General features: G+C 37.0%; 1 protein-coding gene across 1 annotated transcript in view; it reads right to left on the bottom strand.

Annotated features, from left to right (window-relative positions):
* The window catches only part of LOC150090683 (tubulin monoglutamylase TTLL4-like), a 188,119-nt gene that overhangs the window by 58,245 nt on the left and 104,718 nt on the right, over positions 1-25,156 (bottom strand). The window contains exons 6-7 of the mRNA XM_090368609.1: positions 22,594-22,676; positions 12,010-12,138 (exon numbers count right to left, since the gene is read on the bottom strand). Coding sequence (XP_090224735.1) covers positions 12,010-12,138; positions 22,594-22,676 — 212 coding nt within the window. The remainder of the gene's footprint in view (positions 1-12,009; positions 12,139-22,593; positions 22,677-25,156) is intronic.

Raw genomic sequence — 25,156 nt, 5'->3', positions numbered from 1 at the left:
TGAAGCGTTACTTATTCGAAGTAGTGCAATATCATGGCAACTCGTTGTGAAGGTATTCACAATATGAGACATAACCTAAAACGATGCCACCTTAAAAATTTTCTGTTTATTCAGAACTGGCTGTGTATTATGATGCTAAGCACTTTATATACATAGTTATATTTTGTATTAATAATTACTACATCCCCCCCCCCCTCAGTGCAGCAAAAACCTGTGGTTTCCTTGCACTCTATGGCTAATACTAACTGAAGTTCTTCAAAGTCTTAAATATCTCTATCATCCCCAACTTAAAGATGTCCAGTTTCTAGGCTTTTTAATGCACAAAACCACAAAATCTCTCTCTAAGGAATGGTTCATTATAACAAGAGTTAACTTTGTCTCTCTAAGATTTCCCTTTTTCTAGCAGATTCACATTCTCTTGAACTGAGGTCTAAAAATCTCTATACACTCAAAGTACTGATAGTTTTTTTCTTTATACACTCAAGGTATTGATATTTTATTGATATCTTTATAGACTCAAGGTATTTATACACACTTTATACACTCACGGCTCACCAATGCTTTACATAAGAAAATGACATTATGCGACTGCAACAGGATCTAGAAAAGTTGGCAGATGGACTGAGAAGTGGCAACTGAAGTTTAACACTGAAAAATGTAAAGTACTGCATATGGGTAGCAGACCCCTAGAGAAATGTATCAACTGTGTAGTACTACACTCAGGGTAGTGGAGAATGAAAAAGACCTGGGGGTTATTGTGCAGTTAGATATGAAGATTTCTGAGAAATGCAGACAGGCAGCCAGAGCAAGTCTTGTGGTCTTGTCAATGATATACAAGAATTTTGCTATCCCCTGATTATCCCCTTGTATAAGGCAATGGTCAGGCCACTCCTCGAGTGCTGCGCACAGATCTGGAGGCGTCATTTTAGCAAGGATATAGAGTTGCTAGAACGAGTACAGAGAAGGGAAACAAGATTGGTGAGAGGAACAAAAGGGTGCGCTTACGAAGAAAGGCTCAAGTTCTGCAAATTGCAGCATCTGGAGACTAGGCACCTGCAAGGTGATCTGATTGAGGTGTATAAGGCCTTGAATGGATTGGGCAGGCTCAATCCATTTAAGCTGATGGGATTATTCCTCTTGCTCAGATTACAAACCTGAGATGGCATAAATTCAAATTGAGGAAAGACAGTTGTCGAAGAGATTTCCAGAAATTTGCCTTTAGCCAGTGGGTAGTTGACTGTTGGAGCAAATTTCCATTTGTAGTCGTGGAAGTAAATGGCTTAAATAAATTCAATGAAGAAGTTGACAAACGTTTGGAGAAAATGGATGGCTGTATAAGCTTGCTTGCTTTCTTGCATCATATGCCTCTGCTAATGCTAATAATTACCTCTGTTTCTACTAGCAATCTTCTTATATACACAAAATAAAACAACATACACTGTCTCCTGAATATGCTTGTCTACATTGGTAAGAAAAATTCATTTCAAACAGCACAATTATTTCTATATCTTTTCCATTATAAACTAATGCTAAGTTTGTTCCTTCCCAAGTAATAAAACAATTTAGGATTACTATTACTCAGAATAGAACCTTACATTTACAGAAGGTATGAGCAAATTAAATTGGTAAAAAACTCTTCTCTGCATTATTTTGCTAATATTAACACTAAATAAACTGTACATGGCATAGCAAACTCATTGTTCCCTATTTCTGAGTGACTAAGCTTCTGTTAGTCCAATTATGCAAGTGTTAGCTGACCTGAGTTTTAAAAACTCTCATTTTTTTAGAAAAAAATCGATAACTGCATTTCATATATTTATGTCCTGTTCACTATTCTATTGAGCACCTTAAAGTGTTTTAAGTTTGTTGCCCTAGCTTGTGCTTCACATTCATTTGAAATATCATTATCCTCCATACACCCTTCCAATGTCAGAACACTCATTTGCATACGTGGCTTCGCACAAGAATCTTTCAGATGGTTGCAAGTGTGTTAACTTACAACCATTTGAAATTGTTTTCTTGGTGATCCATACCACCAAGAAAAAGCATATCTGCCCTTCACTAGTAGTTCCCTTGAACTCTTGAATTATATCAGGAAATATCCTTGAAAACGTTTATCCCCAAAAGGCTTGTAGAATCCCTTAGTCAGTTAGTTCACAATACTTTCAGAACACAGTTCTACCAACCATGCCTAAAAAAGAGAACTGCAAATAGTTTTCAGGCAATGAATAAACTATAATAACAACATTGACACTTCCTAGAAGCAACCATGGTGAAATGAAGATCTACCATCATCAAAGTTCAAGAACATCACGACTAGTACGATCCCCCAAGCCCGCTATGATTCTGTCTAGCTTGATTTGATTCCCCCCCCCCGTGTCTAGCAGCTAGTTAGTTATTTAGTTAGTTATTTGGTTTTTAGGAGCATTAGCAACTAAGGCCATATTGCTCCGGGATATGCGGTGGTCATTCCCTGACCTTTCCACATCCTCTGTATTTGGTGGTGATGGGCTCGAACCCCGGTCTAATCAAGAAGCATGTGCTATGCACTGCTGCTCCTTCCCACCTGGCTACGGAGGCGCCCCGTGTCTAGCAGCATTCAACTCACTGTCCACTATGCTCAATAACAGCAAATATTGAAAGAGGGCACTGACTCTCTTTAAAAATTACAGCTGTGCAAAAGCAATAAGTGTTTGCTGTTTTATATACCTAATTGTTATTTTATATTGTACTTTATAAGAAGCCTTATAGTTCTAGTTACACTGGTTATTTTTATTTTTAATTTAGATAAGTTTTTGTTGATTACTATTTAATATACGTAAAACTGTTGTTACGTTCGAATCTTGCAGCCATTGTTTTTGTAGAGTGGTAGGGAATTCAAATTTTTAAATGTGGTAACTAGGTAGCTCTAACGTAAAAATATGTAGCGTAATATGCATCAATGCATTTAGGATTCTATTAGATATAGTATTGACAATTAATTAATTAAATTTATTTATCTTATTAATTTAAAACATCATGCCCCAGACTAGAGCAGCAAAGCAACGGGCACAAAGTGGCAGGAGTGCTGTGATTCAGGGGAGAACTGAGGGGGAGGGGGCATTCTCCAATGCATCACAGCCTAAAAAAATGTGTAACGTGAAATGTTTGCTGAACTCTCTGGAACAGACCACGATCTAGCCAAGGGGGATGTCTTTGCATGTGCCAGGTGCAGAGTATGTATAGAAATTAGGCGTCAACTCAGCTTTCTAATGGGCATCTATGAGAGCTTGAGGTGTAGGGTAGATGCCCTCGAAGAAATTAATATGAGGGGTCCGTCAAGCCCTCACAGCTGCCCAACTCAAATCAGAGCTCACTCCTGGATATCAGGCAACAGAGTGGCAATCTCCATGGCAGAATGCGCTGGTCCCAAAGGAACTAGTTAATGTTGGTGACTCTATTGTCAGGGAGATGGGGAATATATTGTGTAAAAAGGATAGATCTGCCAGGTGCAAAAGCTAATGATGTTGTGAAGCATATATCATCTTTTAAGGGCACAAAGGGTGATATTGTTGTATACGTTGGCACCAATGATATTAAGAGTAGGAGATCTGCAGAATTACTTAATAAGAACAGGTCAATGTTGCAAAAAAGTCGTGCATTAGGGTTAAATTTGAAAGTGTCTGCAATTCTGCCCAGACATGATGAGAGCCTTGTCAATCAATTCGGCTCTGGAGGGAATGTGCAAGGCTCAAGGGGTAGAATTTTTTTCAGTGTGGTCTGTGCTTGTTGACAGGAGAAACTGCATTTACAGGAATGGGATACACTTAAATAGAAAGGGCGCAAGAATATCTGCTGATGCTATCGAGGCAGTGTTAAGTGGGTTAGAAAACTGCTAGCTTGGGTGGATTCAGACTAAAAATAATTGCAGGAAGAGGTGAAGGTGATTCTTGCACTACTTCTATTAGAATAAGCAGCGGTCTGGAGTGGGGGGAGGGTTGGAGGTTTCAGGGACTGAGGGCAGTCATCTTGAAACAGGTGGGTATATGGGATGTGTTAGGGTAACTAAGAATAAGAATAGGCGCATGTACAGTTGCATGTATACCAATGCTAGAAGTATAGTAAATAAATTTTATGAATTTGAGGTGTTGGTGAAGACGTCAAAGGCAGATATTGTTGGAATATCAGAGATGTGGTGTCACACAGACATAAGCAGTGCAAAATTGGAATTTGGGAAGAACAATATGTACAGAAAGGATAGACAGGATAATAAGGGAGGAGGAGTTATGCTGTTAATTAAGAAAAACATAAAATCAAAAGAAGTGCATCCAGCTGATATAGATGGACAGTTCACTGTCAAGTCACTTTGGTGTGACATAAGCACTGCGAAAGCAAAAATAAGAGTAGGAGTGTGTTATAGGCCTAATGACTCGAATGAGTACAATGAACAATTGTACAGAGAAATAGAGTAGACTAGCAAATCAGAATGTCTTATAATGGGGGATTTTAACTTCCCAGATATTGACTGGAACTTCTGGGTTGGTCACTTGCACACTAATAAGACTTTTGTGGATTTATTGGATGATTGTTTTCTGCAGCAGCATGTTTGAGAGGCAACCAGAGAGAGTACACTGTGTTCACTGCTGATAACCAGATCAATACGCTTGATCTGGTTATCAGCAGTGAACACAGTGTACTGATGTGGAATTTACTTAAATTTATGATTACCATCAGGGGTAAAGGAAAGAGTTTTTGCTTCCGTAAAGGTGACTACAGTGGTCTTAGACAGTTTTTAAATTCTGTACAGTGGAATCAACTGATGATGTTACCAACAGCAAATTCTAAGTGGGAAGCATTCAAGGAATTAATTTTGGAAGCTACTAAAAGTTTCATACCTATAAAGAAATATTGTTCAAGGTTTAGGCCTAAATGGTTGTCAAATGAACTAATGCGACTCGTGTCAGAGAAGAAAAATGTATGGGATGCATATAAATTATCAGCCGGCACAGAAGCCTATAATAAAGTCACAAAGGAGGTTACGCAGGCAAAGCCAGATTACGAGAAATCTTTGGCAAAGGATGCTAAGAAAAACAGCAAGGATTTCTTTGCTTATATAAACTCTAAAAGGAAGGGGATGAATATGATTGGTCCACTTGATATCGATGGTTCGACTGTTGATGATCCTGCTCAGATAGCAAACAAACTCAATGAGTATTTTGCATCTACTTTCACACATGAGGAGTTACTAAGGATTGAAAACGCCAGAAGGTTATCAAATTGTAGCAGGGTGCTTAATGATTTTGTAATAACTGAGAGCAAAGTGGAGGAGAAATTGTTGAAGTTAAACATAAGAAAGGCTTTTGGGGTGGATGGGATCTATCCAGTTATATTAAAGGAGGCGGCAAAGGAAGTACGCAAACCCTTAGCCATAATTATGAGAGCATCCTTGGACTCGGGGGAGGTCTCCAAGGACTGGAGATGTGCAAATGTACCCCTAATTCACAAATGGGGGATCGAAAGGTGACACAAGTAATTACAGACCAGTTAGTTTAACTTCTGTTCCGGGTAAAATAATGGAGTCACTGGTTAAAGATGCATTGCAGGATCATCTAGACAAGACTGCAGCAATAATTCAGACACAGCATGGGTTTGTTAAAGGAAAGTCTTGTCTGATAAATTTGTTTGGATATTATGATGTGGTTACAAAGGAACTGGATGCAAAAAATTATTTTGATATTAGTATTAGTATTAGTAACGGCCGCATGGTGCAAGAAAGCCTATGGCTTATGCTGCACCAGCCAAAAAAAAAAAAAAAAAAAAAAAAAAAAAATTAAAAAAAATAAATCCGAACAAAACAATGATAAAAACAAAAAAATAAAAATAAATAACTAAATAATAATAATTAATAAAATAAAAAATAAATAAAAAGGAAATTAAACCTATCATCCTATGTGCTTCCCTTACCCGAAAGTACTATCCAGATGACCTTTGAATTTCCCCAAACTGTCGGCCTCTACCACCCATGAAGGCAACTTATTCCAGTAATTTATAACTCGCTGGCTAAAATAGAACTTCCTGCAATCCAATCTAAACATTTCCCCCCGTAACTTGAATTTATGTCCCCTAGTTCTAGCATCATTTATAATCTTGAAAATTTTGTCCTCATTCATTTTACTGATGCCTCTCAGAGCCTTAAACACCTCAATCAAATCTCCTCTAAGGTGTCTAGTTTCCAAACTCTGCAACCCACATATTCGAAGTCTTTCTTCATAAGGACGCCCTTTTGCCGATCTCACCAGGCGAGTTACCCTTCTTTGCACCCTTTCAAGAAGCTCGATGTCTTTCTTCAGGTGCGGTCTCCATACTTGAACACAGTATTCCAAGTGTGGTCTAACATAAGCCTTATATAATGGGATTATCACGTCCCTTTCTCTACTTGCAAAAGTTCGATAGATCATTGATAGGACACCATGGGCCTTCCTTGCAACCTGTTTACAATGCTCAGAGAATTTCATGTCTGACCGTATCGTAACACCCAAGTCCCAAATATCATATACATGGATTTCAGGAAAGCTTTTGACACTGTTGCGCATGGAAGACTACAGTACAAATTGGAGCAGAATGGTATTAAGGGTAAGTTGCTACAATGGATAAAAGGTTTGATTTGATTTGATCTGGATTTTATTGGTGCATTAGCATCTAAGGCTATAATGCACCAAGACCAGGTAATATATAAAAATTTATTCTCTCAGTGACCTAAGTAGTTAGGCCACCATGTCCAGATATATAATAAAAAGTATATCAATAAAAGAAATAACAATAACGTAAAAATTTTAAATATGAGTAAAAACCTTTATTGATTTAAAAAAGCTAAAAACAGCAGACACATTGTCATTGTCGCATAAAATCTGACTGAGTGTATACGGCTCAGTCAGATGGTTAAAAGCAGTAAAATGGATATTGCTAAAATCTGAACAGTCAACTAAAATGTGTCTTATTGTTAAAATTATGCCACAGGACTCACACATTGGAGGGTCATCAGCCCTCAGCAAAAACGAATGAGTCAAATGACTATGTCCTATGCGGGTCTGGGCAAGAACAACTTCCTCCTTACGATTCCTGCGCAGACTATACTTGCACAGTTTAATTACAGGCTTTATATGATATAATTTATTCGCAGTCTGTCTATTCCACGAATCCTGCCGTTGGGAGTGTATTTTCTCGTGTATTATTTGCCTGTAGTCTGTATAGGGGACTAACAGGCAGCGATTATTACTGGGAATTGCTGATTTGGCTGCGGTGTCAGCCAAATCATTTCCACTAATCCCAACGTGGCTAGGAATCTAGCAGAAGAGGATATCATATTCACGTTCACGGAGGAAGTGAATCTTCTGCTGAATGCTAGACAGAACTGGATGAGAATTATATCTCACAGTTATTAAAGCCTGTAAAACGCTTAGAGAATCAGAGTATAAAATGAACCGTTGGTATTGGCATTTACTAATGTGATCAAGGCTAACTCAATAGCGTGCAGCTCTGCAGTAAATATGCTACATTCAGAAGGAATCTGCTCCGATGTAGTGCTGTCTGTAAAGACAGCGGCAGATCCCACATATGATTCCGACTTCGAACCGTCTGTGTAAACTGGCGCGAAGTCGGAGTGTTCAGCTCGGTGTGCTGAATAAAGCCGCAGGTAGACAGATGACGGAGTGTCCGACTTTCCCCAATTTCTAAGGGAGAAGTCACATGTTGGAACATGAGCATGCCAGGGTGGAAGGGGTTGCTTTGGTGTTTGGGCAACCTTGTATACCTTAATATTAAGTTCTTTGAGTAGCTCTTGGAGACGAATACCAAAAGGACGATTGGCAGTCTTACGGGTGTTGTACAAATTTTCCCATCGTGGCTCAAAAACGAATGGTCACGTAGGATGATCTGGCAGGGATTTCAGTTTTAAGGCGTACTTTAGAGACAACTGCTTACGTCGAAGTGATAACGGTGGTTCGTTTGCTTCAACGTATAAGCTCTGGACAGGAGATGTTCGAAATGCTCCAATAGCGATACGGAGAGCCTGATGATGGACAGGATCCAGCCATCAAAGTACACTGTCTCTGGCTGAATTGTATACCAGGGACCCGTAATCTAGTCTGGATCGTACAAGTGCACGATAGATGCGTAGTAGGGTGCATCGATCCGCACCCCAAGATGTTGAGGAAAGAGAGCGCAGAATATTCAGCCCTCTTGTGCACTTTGTGCGCAGTTGACGGATGTGATCCAGAAAGGTCAGCTTCTTATCGAATACGAGTCCCAAGAATTTTGTGTCCGCTGCTACTGGAATTGCATTTTGTCCGAGCTTTAATTCAGGTTCAGGATGAAGATTACGCTTACGACAAAAGTGTACGCAAACGGTCTTCTCCGGCGAGAACCTGAAGCCATTAGCAAGAGCCCAGGAGTTGAGGCGATCAATAGCTTTCTGCAGTTGTCTTTCAATAACCCTCATGTTGCATGACTGACAAAATATGCTAAAGTCATCAACATAGAGGGCACTATTTACAGTTGGAGGAAGCTGTTCTGTGATGGAATTTACTTTGATGGCAAAAAGCGTGACACTTAATACTGATCCTTGTGGTATTCCCTCCTCTTGGCTGAAGGAACGAGAGAGTGAGGATCCCACACGAACTTGGAAAGACTGATTGGCTAAAAAGTTTTTAATAAAAATGGGGAGTTGTCCCCTAAGGCCAAGGCTATGCAGATCTTTTAAGATGCCAAATCTCCAAGTTGTGTCATACGCTTTCTCCATGTCAAAGAACACCGACACCAAGTGTTCGCATTTTAGGAAAGCATCCCGGATAGATGTTTCCAGTCTAATAAGATGGTCCAAAGTGGACCGGTTCCTTCGGAAGCCGCACTGGATATTGGAGAGAAGGTCATTTGATTCTAAGTACCATATTAAACGAGAATTAACCATTCTCTCCAGGATTTTGCACAGACAGCTAGTCAGAGCAATAGGACGATAATTGGGTGACTTTTGGATCCTTTCCTGGCTTAGCAAGGGCAAGAACGATTGCCTTGCGCCAGGAATCCGGAAACTGCCCTTCAATAAAGATTCTGTTATATAGAAAGAGCAGATAATCCATAGATTTTGTATGAGCAGATAATCTTACATGAGATTATCTGCTCATACAAAAGACATCCCAAGGACCAGATATCAGAAGCAAAGTCATAACCATGTTCGTGAAGACATTCAGGTGATATATTATAAGGAGTTCCAACAAGGAAATGAGCTGCGAATGTTTTAGAGCTGAAAAATCTTCCTAGACCTAAATCACCAAGCTTTGCATCACCTTTAGCTGTTACAAACACATTAGCTGGCTTTATATCTCTGTGCATAATTCGTTTTGAGTGCATATGTTCGAGACCACTGCAAACCTGTACAAAATATTTCCAAATTGTCCTTTCAGGTATAAGTCGCTGTTGTCTCTTGAAATGCTTAATCATGCGTGACAGATCACCAGCATCAGCCAACTCTAGAACAATGTTTAATTCATTGTCTTCAATGAATGATGCCAAGTATTTGATCACATTAGGATGATCAAGTTGCTGTAAAAGGGCAATTTCTTTCATACAATCAAGCCTTGATTTACGGACAAACGTTTAGAGGGAATGGTTGTGTGAATTTTTTTTTTTTTTTTTTTTTTTTTTTTGGCTGATGCTGCATAAGATCATACACTTGCTTTCTTGCATCACATGCGACTACTACTACTACTACTGCTGCTACCCTAAAAGGAAGAAAAGCCTGTACACCCCCCCCCCTTCTCTCTCTATCTATCTCTCTCTCTCTCACTCACCTGATATAAATGGATGACAAACTCTATGCCGGAACCAATAATTAACTCCAACAGCTAATCTGGATCACCAAAAAGTACAGCATTGATATCAGGATGCAATCTGGACTAAACAAATGCAAGACATTGATTGCATCAAGGACATCCAGTTGGCTGAAACTACCAGGTGAAGACCAATGAAGAGATTGAAGCCATAACAGAGGAAGAGACCTACAAATATTTAGGGATAATGCTGGCATATCCATAATGCTAGGGATAATGCTGGCAATTAGAACACAAGATCAAGGCCTACCTGACTGAGAAATGCCATCCATGATTTAGAAGCCTGCTAAAATCAAAGTTGATGGCCAGAACATGTTCACAACCATAAACACTTAACTAATCCCAGTATTAATGTACTCCTTCGGGATAACAAACTGGACCAACACCAAGAGTAGGAGATTATGAGATCGACCAGGATAATGATGATCAAGAGCTGCCAATACCACCCGAAAAGAAGGCGGGAAAGGACTGACTGACTTCACTGAACATGACAAGAATGCAATTAAAAACCTGCTGTATTACTTCCAGGAAAACACAGCACCAATCTACCAAGCAATAAGAAAGATAGGCAGATGGCACACAACACTCAATCTTAACAAGGAGAATACACTCACACAGACAGAAGAAACAAAGAGGCACTCTGTGGCAGACACTACAACGACCTCCATCAAGACTATATAAATAAGATGGCTTCCAATGCATGGCTCACGAATGGAAGCTCTTCCCAGAGAATGAAGGATTCACGCTCACAATTCAAGACATTCCAGGTGGTCAACACCTACAGGAAATACATCACCAAGGGGCCCCAAAGTGACAGATGACACACGTGTCAATGATGCCATCTGACCCTAGAAACAATCCAGTACATCAATGCGAGATTTAGCGGATCAACCAGATGGAGTACTCGCAGAGACAACCAGGTCACCAGGATAATACACCAGAAGCTAGTACAAATATACAAGCTGATCAAAGAAAGTATACCACATTACAAGTATGAACCTCAGGCCATACTAGAGCCCTCTACTCACAAACTATACTGGAACTGTGCCATAATAACCAACAAGATGATTCTGCACAACAGACTAGACAAAACCCTTATCGACAAGAAGGAAAAGACTACCCTACCTGATCAACATAGTGGTGCCCAACACCTGCAACCTCAAGAAATCCTATGAGGAAAAGATCAGGAAGTACACAGACTGAAGCCAGGAAGTCAATGTAATGTAGCATATGGAACAAGTAATGACCATCCCAATCACAGTATCAACCACCGGCATAGTGCCAAAGAGCTTTCATAAGAACCTAGCAACGATAGGCCTCCCAGAGCACACTTACATGAAACTCCCGAAAGCCACAATCCTAAATACCTGTAGAATTGTTTGTTTGTTTCAGGATTTATTGGGTGCATCGGCAACTATGGCCATAGTGTGCCATACCTGTAGGATAGTATTAGGGTTCCTTAACCAACAGTAATAACAATAATAATAATAGTAACCAGACCATACTGGACAACCACCCACCCCATGTATTCTTTTTGGAATTTTTTCCACTCTATATATTGGCGCCTCCGTAGCCAGGTGGGAAGGAGCAGCAGTGCATAACACACGCTTCTTGATTAGACCGGGGTTCGAGCCCGTCACCACCAAATACGGAGGATGTGGAAAGGTCAGGGAATGACCACCGCATATTCCCGGAGCAATATGGCCTTAGTTGCTAATGCTCCTAAAAACCAAATAACAAACAAACAACAACAAACAACCACTCTATATGACAGGTATCAGTACCTGTCACAAAGTGGAAAAAATCCCATAAAAGATTTTTTTTTTAATAACAGCAACAAAATGAATAATTCCAATTTGGGTTCTAAGGGCTCTTTTTAAAGGCCTTAGAAAGTGAAAATCCTATTTGCTTTTTTTTTTCCTTTTTTTTTTTTTAAATCAAATTTTTGCTCCAAGCAGATTTGAAATGTAGCTTGAACTGTTGATATGTCATTTGACACAGCAGAAGCAGTTTAAATTGATTCAGGTTGATGGGGGTGAAGAGAAATCAATTAAATCATAAAGGGAAAAAAAATCTCAATTTTAAATTCTTTTTATTAAAGAATAAAATTTTCAAGAATGATTATACATTAAAATTAATTACTTACTTTACAGATGCAAAGCGAACAAGACCATCATCAAAAATATAAATTCGTAACGGATCAAAACTCGTAACTAACACATATACACGAAGATCGAATTTTGTTCCATTGATTAAATAAGGGTTTGAAATATATCTGTAAAAAGATCACATTTCTAATTAATTATTTGAAAAAATTCTTCATTCTCACATGACAGCTACTTATTATCTACTTCTCATCTACTTACTATCTTAAATCAAAATTATAACAAAGTAAAGATATTATACTACAAATATTAACAAGGACAGTAATTCAGTTTTCTTTTTAAGTAAAAAGCTGTAAATACAGATGTAAATATGGTGGTTTCATAGCAGATAATAATGAAAATCAGAATGACTCAGTAATTAAGCAATAATAATTTTCTTACATTTTAACATGTCCCTTTTAGAGCACACAGCACTCAAATTCAACAGCGTAAAATACATAAATTACCAAAGTTGAAGTTATAATTACATCAGCAAATATCCTTGTTGATATAATTTGGACTTTCATTGAGATAATCAATTCTCTCCACCTTCAACAAATAACAGTACAGCTGAAACTGAAAAGACAGTGCACAGACAACATCGATCACATTGCTTAACTTTGCTATTATTCAGAAATTAGTAGAAAAGTTAAACAAATATTTTCATATTCTTCAAGCAGATGACATGAGTTGATACAATCTCCCAATAACATCATCACCGCTGGGTATAACAAAGCTGTTATACCCAGTGGGTGTAGAGAAAACTATGTAATAACTGCATATTCTGAAGATACATTATGGTTTTGAAGCTTTTAAATTCATTATTAATAGTGTTTTACAGTATTGTATGTTGAATCCAAAAACAATATCTATTTTTGTTCACCATGATTTTTGCAAAAATACCCAAATTTTATATATGAATCGAATTTACTTTTATTATCATCTTATAAAGGAATGGTGACATCATTGAACAGAGGAGTAACCACTATCTGTAGTAGTCATGCAAAACTAGTTTAATCAATACTCCAGCATCATGATTGCAAGGCTAATACCAAGTCGGCTGCACAGGCTACTGTTATAAAATTTTTGTTGAACGAAAATGCAAAATTGGGATTTTTTATTATTTTTTTTTACGAAGCTCAGTATGGCAATGAATCAGAGTGATAATGCATAAGCAGTGCAAGGCCTTGCCAAGGAAATGCAGCGAATGAATTCCACGCTTGGTGAACAAGAATGCCTGTGAATTCTGAGGGCATTAAAAAAATTATTCAAAATGAACAGAATATACTATGGGTATTGCTTATGCTGTGAACATCAATATAAGCAGTGTGGAGAAAATTATCCATGAGAATTTAAAAATCTGTGCATGTTGGGTACCTAAATTTCTTTTGCTAGAACAAAAACTACTGAACAACTACAAAGCCTCTTCAAAAAACAACACTTGGAAGCTAGCAAAAATACAAAAAATGTTTAGATAAAGCAAGTTTAGATAAAAAAAAATTCTCAAAAAGTAACAATATTTGTATTATTGATGTGCAATGTCAAGAAAATATTATTAAAAAATTCTCAATCATATTTGAATTACCCTTGCAACCTTTAACAGTTTTATGATTTTTTTCATTGCTGTGATTTATTTTATTTTATTTTGGGCTTTCAACAGTATGGCATACGAGTTGAGGTACCATACATACATAAATGTGGAATCAATAAATATAATCACGCTTATGTACCAGGTGGTTATAAAACAAGTTTCCCTATTCAGGAGACACTAGTGTCAAAACGGTTAGAGTTAGTGGGTATGTCATTTAAGATATGGGGAAGGCGATTTGTAGAAGAAAAAAAAATTAGTTAAAATTTCCGCCACCAGGGAAAAACTGCGCTGCACATATGTAAAAGTTGTCATTTACTTCAAGACATGCTGCTTATGCAAATGACATCCTGTTAGATAAAAGCAGAAAGGCCAACGCCACCGTCAATAACCATTATGGCTCTTACAAAAAAGGAACGGGCTCTTTTAGTAAAATCGTTCTACCAAAATAATAGTAACACTAATGCAGAATAATAGTAACACTAATGCAGCACTACATGAACATCGGAAACTTAAAGGTTTACGAAAAGGACCTTTGACATCAGTGGGGCTTCAAAAATTAATAAAAAAATTTGAAGCGACCGGGGAGTTAGGTGTAATTACAAGCAGGGGGCGACCAAGTATTGGAACAGAGGTGGAGGATGAAGTGGGGGTTGCAATGGCCTCCAGATCAGAATGCGAAACACTACCAGTCAGTAGTGGCTGAGGTGTGTGAAGAGACTTGAACCTTCCTTGGCCTACTGTACACAAAGTGCTTCAAATAATTTTATGCTGGTTCCTGTATATGTAGTAGTAGTAGTAGTAGTGGCATGTGATGCAAGAAAGCAAATGTATGAGCTTATGCAGCATCAGCCAAAAAAAAAAAAAAAAAATCACACCATTCCCTCCAAATGCCTGTCCAGTTCCTCCTTAAATTTATCCAACCTATCAACTTCCACAACGACAGATGGAAGTTTGTTCCAGCAATTAACCACTCGCTGGCTAAAGGCAAATTTCCGCACATCTATTCTACATCTGTCCTTTCTTAATTTGAATTTATGCCCCCTTGGGTTCGTAATCTGAACAAGTGGAAGGATCCCATCAGAATTCAGCGTGCTGAACCCATTCAAGGCCTGAATATGATTCATGTAGTGCAAGAACTAAAGTCTTGTGATCAGCAACAACAAATAGACTTTGCTCTATGATTCCTGGCTTGTATGGAACTTGATGATACATGGGCTCAAATGATCTTGTGGTCTGATGAGGCATGTTTCACTCTTCATGGGGCTGTAAATGCACAAAACTGCCAAATTTGGAGAACTTCTTGTCCATCTGCTGTGCATGAAAGACCACTACATATCGTTACAGTATGGTGTGCATTCATAGCAGATTTTATAATCGGACCATTTTTCTCTGAAGAGTCTACACCTCATGGCCCCGTAAGGTGTAGGGTAACTAGTGCACGGTACTGCGCTCTTCTAAGAGATCTCGTTATTCCCACTCTACAAGAAAGGCAATGCTTGGAAACCATAGTGTTCATGCAAGATGGTGCCCCTCCCCATGTTAATCAACAAGTGAAGGAACTGCTCCGTTCAACATTTGGAAATGATCGCATCATTTCTGTAGACTTTCTGCAGTTCTGGTCAGCCAATCACCAGATCTCAATCCTTGTGATTTCTGACTATGGGGTTACCTGGTTTACCGTGGCAGCATACAGATGCTTGTTGATTTGAAAGCAAGCATTAAACAGCATGTAGCCATCATCCCCAATGAGATGCTATGCAACTGTAGCCCAGAGTCCTCCATTTTCAGAATGTCATCTCAAGTAGAGGAAAGCACAGAACAAAATCTGTAGATTTCTAAGTTCTGATATTAAATTCTAATCCTCCTAAGTTAAGTATTCCATCTGATGTTTACAATGCCAATTTATCCCCTGGTGGCAGATATTTGAACTAACTTTTTTCCCTTCTACAAATCACTTCCCCATAACCTAAATGACATACCCACCGATTTTTACAGCGCTATCTCTAACTGTTTTGACACTAGGGTCTCCTGAATAGGTGGTAAAAATTTTATAACCAACTGGTACACAGAATCCACATTCACAGAAACAAAGGCAGAACATTACAGATTCGGTCAGGCAGGTGTACTATGCTGACTTTGAAATGAAAGCTACACACAATACTTAACTTTTAGAAATTAAAAAGCAGACGACTTTAAAGAGATCTGGTTTTAGCTGGAATGCTCTGGAAGTGCAATCACAAATCTTTTTTCCATATTAATGACAACTAATTGATGTGTCATATGCTACAGTGAGTAAATTATCCCCACCCCCAAGTTCTGTTCAGTTCAATTGTGTTTATTTAAAATCTTTGTTTCATGACCTGGTTTTAATATGACTATACTGCACCATGCAAAGTTACACAAAGCTACTATCATAGCATTGTCACAACACTCAAATTCAAAACAGCCGAATATTTCAAAAACAAATTCTCTTAAAAAATGAAACATCAACATATTTAGAGTAACCAAGCTTTCTTTTAAGGAAAAGAAGTACAATACATACAGAACTTAAAATATCACTATATCAGTATACAGTGAGTGATCACTGAATTATGACCACCCCTATAAAAACTGAATGCGACCCATTGACCACATGAGGAACGAGAGTGGGCAATTAGTTGACCTATGTAGCCCAGATAAGATGTCAATGGTTCAGTAGGTAGTAAAATTGAGTGTGATGAGCAAAATGAAGGTTTTATCGGACTTTGATAAAGGACAGATTGTGGGTGCTCAACGAGCTGGTGCCTTGATTTCCCAAACGGCTGTACTGGTACAGTGTTCGAGAGCTGCCGTAGTTAAAGTGTACCAGGACTGGCATCAAAATGGTCAAACAATGACCCGCCGGCAAAACTGCAAAGGTCAGCGAAAGGTTGATGTTAGAGGTGAGAGCCGGGTCTGATGACTCATACAGGCAAACAGGCGCAGCACTGTTTAAGAGCTGACTACCCAATACAACATGGGCCAACACAGAACAATGTTTGGCACAACCATGCGTCGCACACATGGGCTATACAAGCAGACGACCACTATGGCATCCTCTCCTAATCAAGGTTCATTGGCATAAAAGACTTGCCTGGTGCAAAGAGCATGCAAGTTGGACATTAAAAGACTGGATGAAGGTGTGCTGGGCTGATGAGTCACGTTATTTACTCCATACCGTGGATGGTCGTGTACGGATTTGGCATCAACAACATGAGGTTCTCGATCCATCATGCATGGTATTAAAAGTGCAGGCTGGTGGAGGCAGTTGTATGGTGTAGGACATGTTTCACTGGTGGGAACTTGGACCCCTGGTGCATGTGGAACAACATATCAGTGGTCTCCACTATCGTCAACTGCTTGCTTACTGCGTACACCCCGCTATGTTACACCGTTCCCCAAATGCCGATGGTGTCTTCCAAGATGATAATGCGCCGAGCCACGGGCACTTGTTGTGCAGGAATGGTTTGAGGAACACAGTACTGACTTTTAGCATATCAATTGGCCTCCGAACTCCCCTGATATCAATCCTATAGAGCACTTGTGGGACACTATGGAAAGGCATATCAGGCATCTGGATACACGAATCACCTCCATACCTGCATTGCTAGCCGCATTACACACAGCTTGGTTGGCCATACCTCCTGAACACTTCTAACATCTTGTTGAATCAATACCACATCAGATAGCTGCTGTACTGAGGGCAAAAGGAAGACCTACGAAGTATTAGGTAGGTGGTCACAATTCAGTGATCACTCAGTGTATATGGGATATATTAATGTCACAGCAGTATGAACTAACAATCTGCTTTTTTCTGATTTCAACCTAAAGGAGAATTATACCCAAAATACACCCATATATAGAGCCCTCAAATCTTTAAAATAATACTTGCATTTGTCATCTGACATTACTATTGTATCTGTAGTAACCATAAGAACTTTTTACATTAAATCTCAACTGTTATAATAGGCCCAAGTATCTGCTGCAACCAAACAAAAGTATTGATAATGAATAGATGGCAAGGCATTGCGGTGAAGAACACTTTAAATGAAAATTAATACAGAATATTGTTGTCAATTTGATACTGGATTATTCAAAATGCAGCATACTTCAAAATCAGATCTCAACCCCTGTGATTTCTGACTGTGGTTACCTGAAAGACAGAGTTTACCATGGCAGCATACAGACACTTGTCGATTTGAAAGCAAGCATTAAACAGCATGTAACGAACATCCCCAATGAGGTGCTACGCGAAACTGTGTTGCACGCAGTCCTCCATTTTCAGAATGCAATCTCAAGTGAAGGAAAGCACATAGAACAATATCTGTAGATTTCTAAGTTCTGATATTAAAATCTGATCCTAAGTTAAGTATTCCACTCATGTTTACAGTGCCAATTTCTACTGTTCAACAACCCAAAAATATAAGATTTTCATCAAGGTTTTATATGCATAGAAATATTCAAAATACATCTACAATGAAATTCAGTCTAAACTGGATCCCACAACTTGTGAATAGCTTACCTAATTTGAAAAGACTGCTGAAACCAACTAAAGGCAAGCATCATTATAACAAACTCGAGTGGAGTTATAATGAAAAATTTGCTAGTGTACTGCATATAGTATTGTTATACAGTATATGCCACCTCTAAATTTTATATTTTTATTCCTCCCCAAAATTGGGAGCAGAATCATGGAGAATTTATGAAACTTACATTATGGGTGCATATGCAATCCATTTTGTTTACACACCATTTAAAAAAAAAAATAACACACATGCATGCAGGCTGAAAAGTTTCTAGCCTCTCACAAAAGAAATGCTATAAAACTGATTTATTTTTCAACGTAGTCCACCCCCTCCCCAAGTGTGTTGACTTAAGGGGAGAAATGTACATTGTGTTGTTTGCCAACAACACAATGTACATTTCCCAACACAGGTGCTGTGCATCTTGAAGCTAACATACATATGGCTCAATTTGGGAGTGACACCCAATGTGCTTTAGAGAAAAAAATACTTTCGCATTGAAGGATTAAAAAAAAAAAAAACGCCACAGAGCACAACAGAAATCATTATGTGGTATACATATTGTCACATAACAGTCATGGATAGGTTCATAAAAGCTATAAATTATCAATACTTATCCCAAATTCAAAGTTGTTTTTACCTATGAATGGCAAATAACACATTAAAACTCAAAGGGTTCCTAAATAAAAATTTATTGAAATAAAACATATAAAATCAACATTATTTTGTTGTTGATAGTAATTTTTCAGTCAGAGGAAGCAGTGGGGGAAGTTTGACCTTCTTGTATTGGGCAGGTTTAGAACAAATACAAAGTCAGTTGCCTAGATTGCTTTATTCTTTTTCCTCATATAAAAATAAATCTGTAAATGCTGTTTACCAGATCAAGTGGTTTGCTGAAGGGGAACTCTGGCAGGCTCATGTGTGCCTCCTTGTTAAATTTTTAGGAAATATCTGAACCCCTTCTTAATAAAATTAGTACAATAAAATTTAACAGGGATAACCTTTAGTTGAAAGTGTTTGTGAAAGAGTGCCTTGTTAACAAACTGAAAGCATATCCCTGATCAGATTATACATTTTCTTTTAAGCAGGCAGCTTCTTTGGATATCCGGATCCATGTCAAAAACCATTTTCACTAAAATTTTAAAACTTTCATCTTTATTTCAATATTTAACACTTTCCAACTTTTTGAAATGCCATCATCTTTTTTTGCACTCAATGTTTGCATAATGGATAGTAAGAATATATACACAAGTCATGTATCTTGGGTTCTCTAATCATATACATAAGTCAGAGTTTACTGAGTCTCTTTTTGATATCCTGGTCTGAAATAATAGTGTCAAAATTAAGGAAAATGAATTTTTTTAAAAAGAGCAATACAAAGCAGTATATTTTCAATTTTTACATAAATTATACAGAGAAATATTTTCTTAAATAAATATTGGCTTTCTAAAACTCATATTCTTTAGCTATTAACAAATGAATAAGAAGATAACCTCCATAATTATATGTAGAATACTTCAATATTGACATTCCGTTATCCAGTTGCACCGGTTCTAACTAATGTCAAGGTGGTGTCAGTCCGTCCCATACGAAACAAGAGGGTCATGATTGAAACTGCATCTGAGCTGGACGTTAAGAAAATTGAAGAATGCACTGAAGTGCAGAAGTTCGGAATGGAGGTAGAAAGGCCCCTTCGCCGACTTCCCAGATTGGTTATTTTTGACGTTAGTTCGGATGTAGATCGTGAGTCCTTTAATAACGAACTATGGGAAAGGAATTTGGTAGATGGATTTGACAATAAGGATCAGGTGCTCTCTGAAATAAAAATACTAGCAAAGAATAAAGCAAGGAATTCCTCAGGATATAACGTAGTGGTGGAGGTCTCACCACGTATACGAAGATACTTGTTGAAATGTTCTAGAGTATTTTTAAATTGGAGTTCGCACCGTGTCCGGGAATTGTGGACTCCAACACAATGTTACAAATGTATGGCGTATGGCCATGTGGCCCGGCACTGTGACGCAGGCGAGTTCTGCAGTCACTGTGCTGGGAGTGGACATACATTCAAGTCTTGTACGCAGAGAGCAGAAGCTCCAAAGTGTGTAAATTGTTGGAGGAGGAGGATGCCTTCTGAGCATGAAGCTAATAACCGAATATGTCCAGAATACTTAAAAGCGGTTGATACCCTAAAGAGACGTACAGAATAGGATTAGCGGTGTCATGCGGGGGGGCTTCTCCTCTCCCAGTAATTGGAAAAGACTTCTCCCAGCAGTGACTGGGGTCGTCAGTCACAGTGGCGTCAGTGTTGGGGTCTGCAGGAACCGGACAGGTGTGTGTTTGCAATGATTGTGAGTAAATTAGTAAGATCAATTGTATTGAATGAAATTTGTTTTATTATTTAGTCTGAGAGGTGTCAGACAATGTTTTTGCTAGATAGGGCAACCTACCTCCTCGCGGTGGGGACGGAAACTCGTGAGGGGGGCGGAGATGCCGTCTCCCCCGCGAGGCTAAAGGTTGTGCTCTCTTAATTGTTGCCATAAGTCAAGTTAGACTTTGTAATTGTTGTTTTTGTTAAGGTTGATCGACCTAAGAATTGTAACAAATAAACAGTTATGAAATATTGGTAGATGGGCTTCGGCCCAGGTGACCAGTTAGGAATAGCTTGAAATATGAATTCCGTTATCCAAATGAATTTAGTAAAATCAATTAAATGCATCCTTACATCCAAATGAAAATTTATGATCAAACATATGCGGTATCAATAGTGTTAGAGCTCCAAACCTGACCCCAAATTACATCAAATCACCAACCAATACTTATGAGTGAAAGGAGACATTAGCATCATAAATAAAAACGAATACAAATATGTAATTATAATACTATTCTGAAATGGACAATTTTTTTTCAACAACTGTCATGATCAGAGGGTCTCTGTGAGCTGTAATTTTACTAAATTCATTTGGATAACAGAGTGTTGATATTGAAGCTTTCTATGTATAATTATTGAGGTAATCTTCTTATTCATTTGTTAATTGATTTAACATAAAACATATTGAGCCTTGTTGCTCTTATACTTATTAATTCTTTAGCTATAAAAATAAGTAGCCACTGATAACCTTTCTAAACAAGTCTAAAACTACTATAAAACAAACATGTACTTTCAATGTAACTCAACATAAAATATGTCAGTTTAAAATAATTCACATTCTTAGCAGTTCCTTTAATGTGCAAAATTCATGCAAAAGTGGTCCCTACTGTGTTTTTTTTCTTTCTCTTTAAATATTTTTAAAGTTTTCTTCTTAGCTTGGCTGCAAAAATAAATATGTCAAATCCTCTTAGCTTGTCATTAACTTAAATACTTGTAGCAATAATGAAAAATCTGTTTTATTGAAGAACATAACCACTTGCTTATCTATTTCTATTTTTTTGCTTGTATAGATTAAAACCCTCTTCAGAATCAGAACTGAGATTTATTTATTAAGTAAATAAATTTTATTAGCAAGTTCACACTAATGGTAAATTTCTTCATTAAATTGAATATTTCTTCAGCATTCTTTCATAAAAGTGCTTGCAAACATTTTCTCTAATTAACACTCATTAAACTTTAAACATATTCCAAAAATTACATCACTCAAGAAGAATAGTGACAAAAATAGTAGCATAAAATGCTTACTAATCTGCTGAGCACAAGAGCTGTTTTCCATTTCAAAAAATAAAACTCCTACTTATGAATCCAACTAACAATTTTCTTAAATGAATGGCATGCTAAGCAATGACTATTGGTCAAAAAGTGAAACAACCAGACATCAGTTGGAGAGTACAGAGTGAAGTGGTAAAGCAAGTTTCTGAATTTAAGATATGCATTAGTGGATATTTCATTCACAAATGTAACTGGACTGGATAAACAAATATTACACAAGACAGCTACAAGTATCTAAATATTAATAAATAGGGTCGTTTCTCTCAATGTTCCATATATTAATAACAGTTTAAAAAGTCTCAAATGATGATAATGAGCATAGAGAATCTTCTACAACTGCAGCTAAAAGTCCATTTTTGATCTCGTCAGATAAAGGGGTCTACAACTGTAAACAATCTCACAGAACACAAAAATGACTTCAGAACTAAGTTTTCTTGACCAATTAAATGACAATCAATTAAAATGACAATTAAAAAAAAAAAAAAAAAAAACTGATGTAGAACTACTTCAGAATTCTGTAAGATTTAGAAGCTGAGAGTAGTTGGGCAATAAGGGTTAACACATGTAAGCAAATGTATTTTAGACTGAAAGATAAAATCTTTCCCCCTCTAATATCAAATCAAGATCATCATTATGCATTTAAAATTTTCCCTAAATGATACTATAAATACCATTAAATCAATTAGCTTTCTAATGAACATATGTGAACATATTTGATTCCCATAAATAAATAAAAATTAGCAGACCTACATACCTTTGAACAATTAGAGGATGTTTTTTAGGGATCTGAGCCCATTTATGAACTACATGAACTCCTGTCCCACGGGCCGATGCTGGCTGAAGAAAAAGGAATTTATTATAAATGCTACTTCTTTTGTTTGTAAATTTCATCTGTAATATAAGCTTAAATTATTACAATAATAAATATAGTAATAAATTCAAATGCAATAATTTTCATAACTAAAATTCTTAAGGTGGGGGGGGGGAAGGTATATACACACATACATGTACAAAATCAAAATCAAAATACAGTAATTGACCAATGGTAAAATAAAATCAGGAGCAAATGTGATTCCTAATTTATTAAACACCTATTTATAGCATTACATTTAGAAATAGCTTCAAGTTTAATATAAAAACTAATATTAAACTTAAGGCATAGAAATTAAAATTCTCAAATGAACACACCTGGTCTGTCAAATTAAAAACAAAAATACTTTTTTACATGAGCGTTTTTGCCAAGTAATACATACCAGTACTTTAAATTCATCAAATTTGTTTTCTATACACCTAGAATTAATGTATATGCAAGCATATATTAATTCTAGGTGTCTCTTCTGCTATTCATAACATTAACAGAGCCTATGTATCTACTTTGCTTATACCAGGAGGGCCCTCAGCAAGCCCTGTAATCACTGACACCTTGCTTTCCAGGTTGCTGCTAATCTATTAGTCTGTATATCTGGACTGCTGACAAGGAAAATTCCTGATCAATTGAAAATTCAATACAACAGCAACTAGCAAACAAACTTATGATGTAAGCAACACATCTAAAACATATGTTTGCCAATAACTCTTCTTCATAATACCATCACAATTAGTCCCTGCCCATGGCTGTCCGAATAAACCCATTATTAGAACATTCTAAACCAATGATGTATTTTTAGAGTTAACAAATTATCAATTAGATTATCATTTTTTTAATGTTTTTTTTTTTTTTAAATACTTCCAGAGTTACGAAAATAATACAAAAGAATCTCATTAATACAAAGTTCAAGGGAACTAAATTTTCAAGTTTTGAAATAAGTTCTTAATAACAAGGCCTACCAAAAATGTCAAAACTCATGATTTAACTTATTAACTTAACCATTTGCTAACAATAATAAGAATAATATTTTGTTTAGATTTTTCTTTAATTATAAGAGAACCCATGAGAAAAATAGCTGAAAAAATACATAATTAGAAGCAAACTAGTAAAAGCAAAGTCTTTATTCAATTAACTCTTTAATCAATTAACTAACTTAAAAAAAAAGAATCCAACTTCATTTGCACAGTTTGTCTTTCATGCATTCTTAAGTACAGCACAAATTTTAACTTTCACTTTCTTTACTGGTAACGAAAACTTAATCTTGCTTGGTAATCAGCAACTCTTTTGGTGTTAGCTTTGCTGTAGTAGCAACATCATTATTATCATCATCCATAAGAAACTCCCCAAATTCTCCAACAAAATCCATATGTTCTTTCAAAGTCTCCCCCCCCCCTTCCACATCACATTCACTTGCTGGACCACATCCTTTAATGATATTTGCCACCAAAGCCACTGATGAATATTGTTCCAAGAAATAACATCACAAATAGCATCTAAGAATTCAACTTTGGCTGTAGCCCCATTCTACACTGAGGACCAAGTACTTTATTATGTAGTCTTTATATACTCTTTTCAGGTTATATATAATATTTGATATGCTGTTGTGCAAAACTAGTGGTATCAGAAAATAAAGATAGAGTGAAAGACTGGAGGGCATCTTCAACTTTATTGTCTCAACACTGTAAAATGATATACAATCATTAAAACATTTTTTTTTTTCCCTTAAAGCCATTCTACTATTCACCTTCAACAACCAAGAAACTCCTATTAGTCTCTTAATTGCATGGAAGTGGCTAACTACTTCATAGTTGCCAGTTTCTAACTTTCAAAAATCTAGAGATCAGCATTTGTAAAAGGAGAAAACAAGAAGTCTTTGGGCCAAAACAGATGAAAAACCTTCTTCAAATAGAAGTGCTTAAAAAAAAAAAAAAAAAAAAAAAGGATAATTTGTTATATTTCAAGCTTCAGTGTGCATAGTCAGTTCTCCAACCGAGAACCACTGGTACATCAATTCTTTCATAACAGAATCTGGTAAATATCTATTTCTTTATCTTTAATAACACAAAAAAAGTCAAATTTGAAAATGATGCTCTACCAATTCATGAAATTTGTGCTACTTCAGCATTTAATAAGAACTCATTTTGTAGTGTGTACTTGTGCACCATGCAGTCATATGCAACCATAACATAATTTCATGCTGAGCAAAAGAACAGAATCTTCCACCTCTTGTTTTAGTCTACAAGCTTGAAGAAATGCCAACCAGAATAATCCTTCTGGATGATTCTAGTCTGCTATGGTAATCAATTTGAAACTGAAACATCTTTTAGTTTCAAATTGATTACCATAGCAGACTGAAAGATCTGAAAACTATTGATAAAATAAATGAATCGTAACATAATTCAATACACCTAGGAGTAATGACCAGCATGTGGATGTTAGATATGTTGGA

Source organism: Mastigoproctus giganteus, chromosome 1 (assembly GCF_048544385.1).
Source record: "Mastigoproctus giganteus isolate SK-2022 chromosome 1, ASM4854438v1, whole genome shotgun sequence".
NCBI classification, from domain to species: domain Eukaryota; kingdom Metazoa; phylum Arthropoda; class Arachnida; order Uropygi; family Thelyphonidae; genus Mastigoproctus; species Mastigoproctus giganteus.
This window is presented reverse-complemented; position numbering and strand designations above follow the sequence as displayed.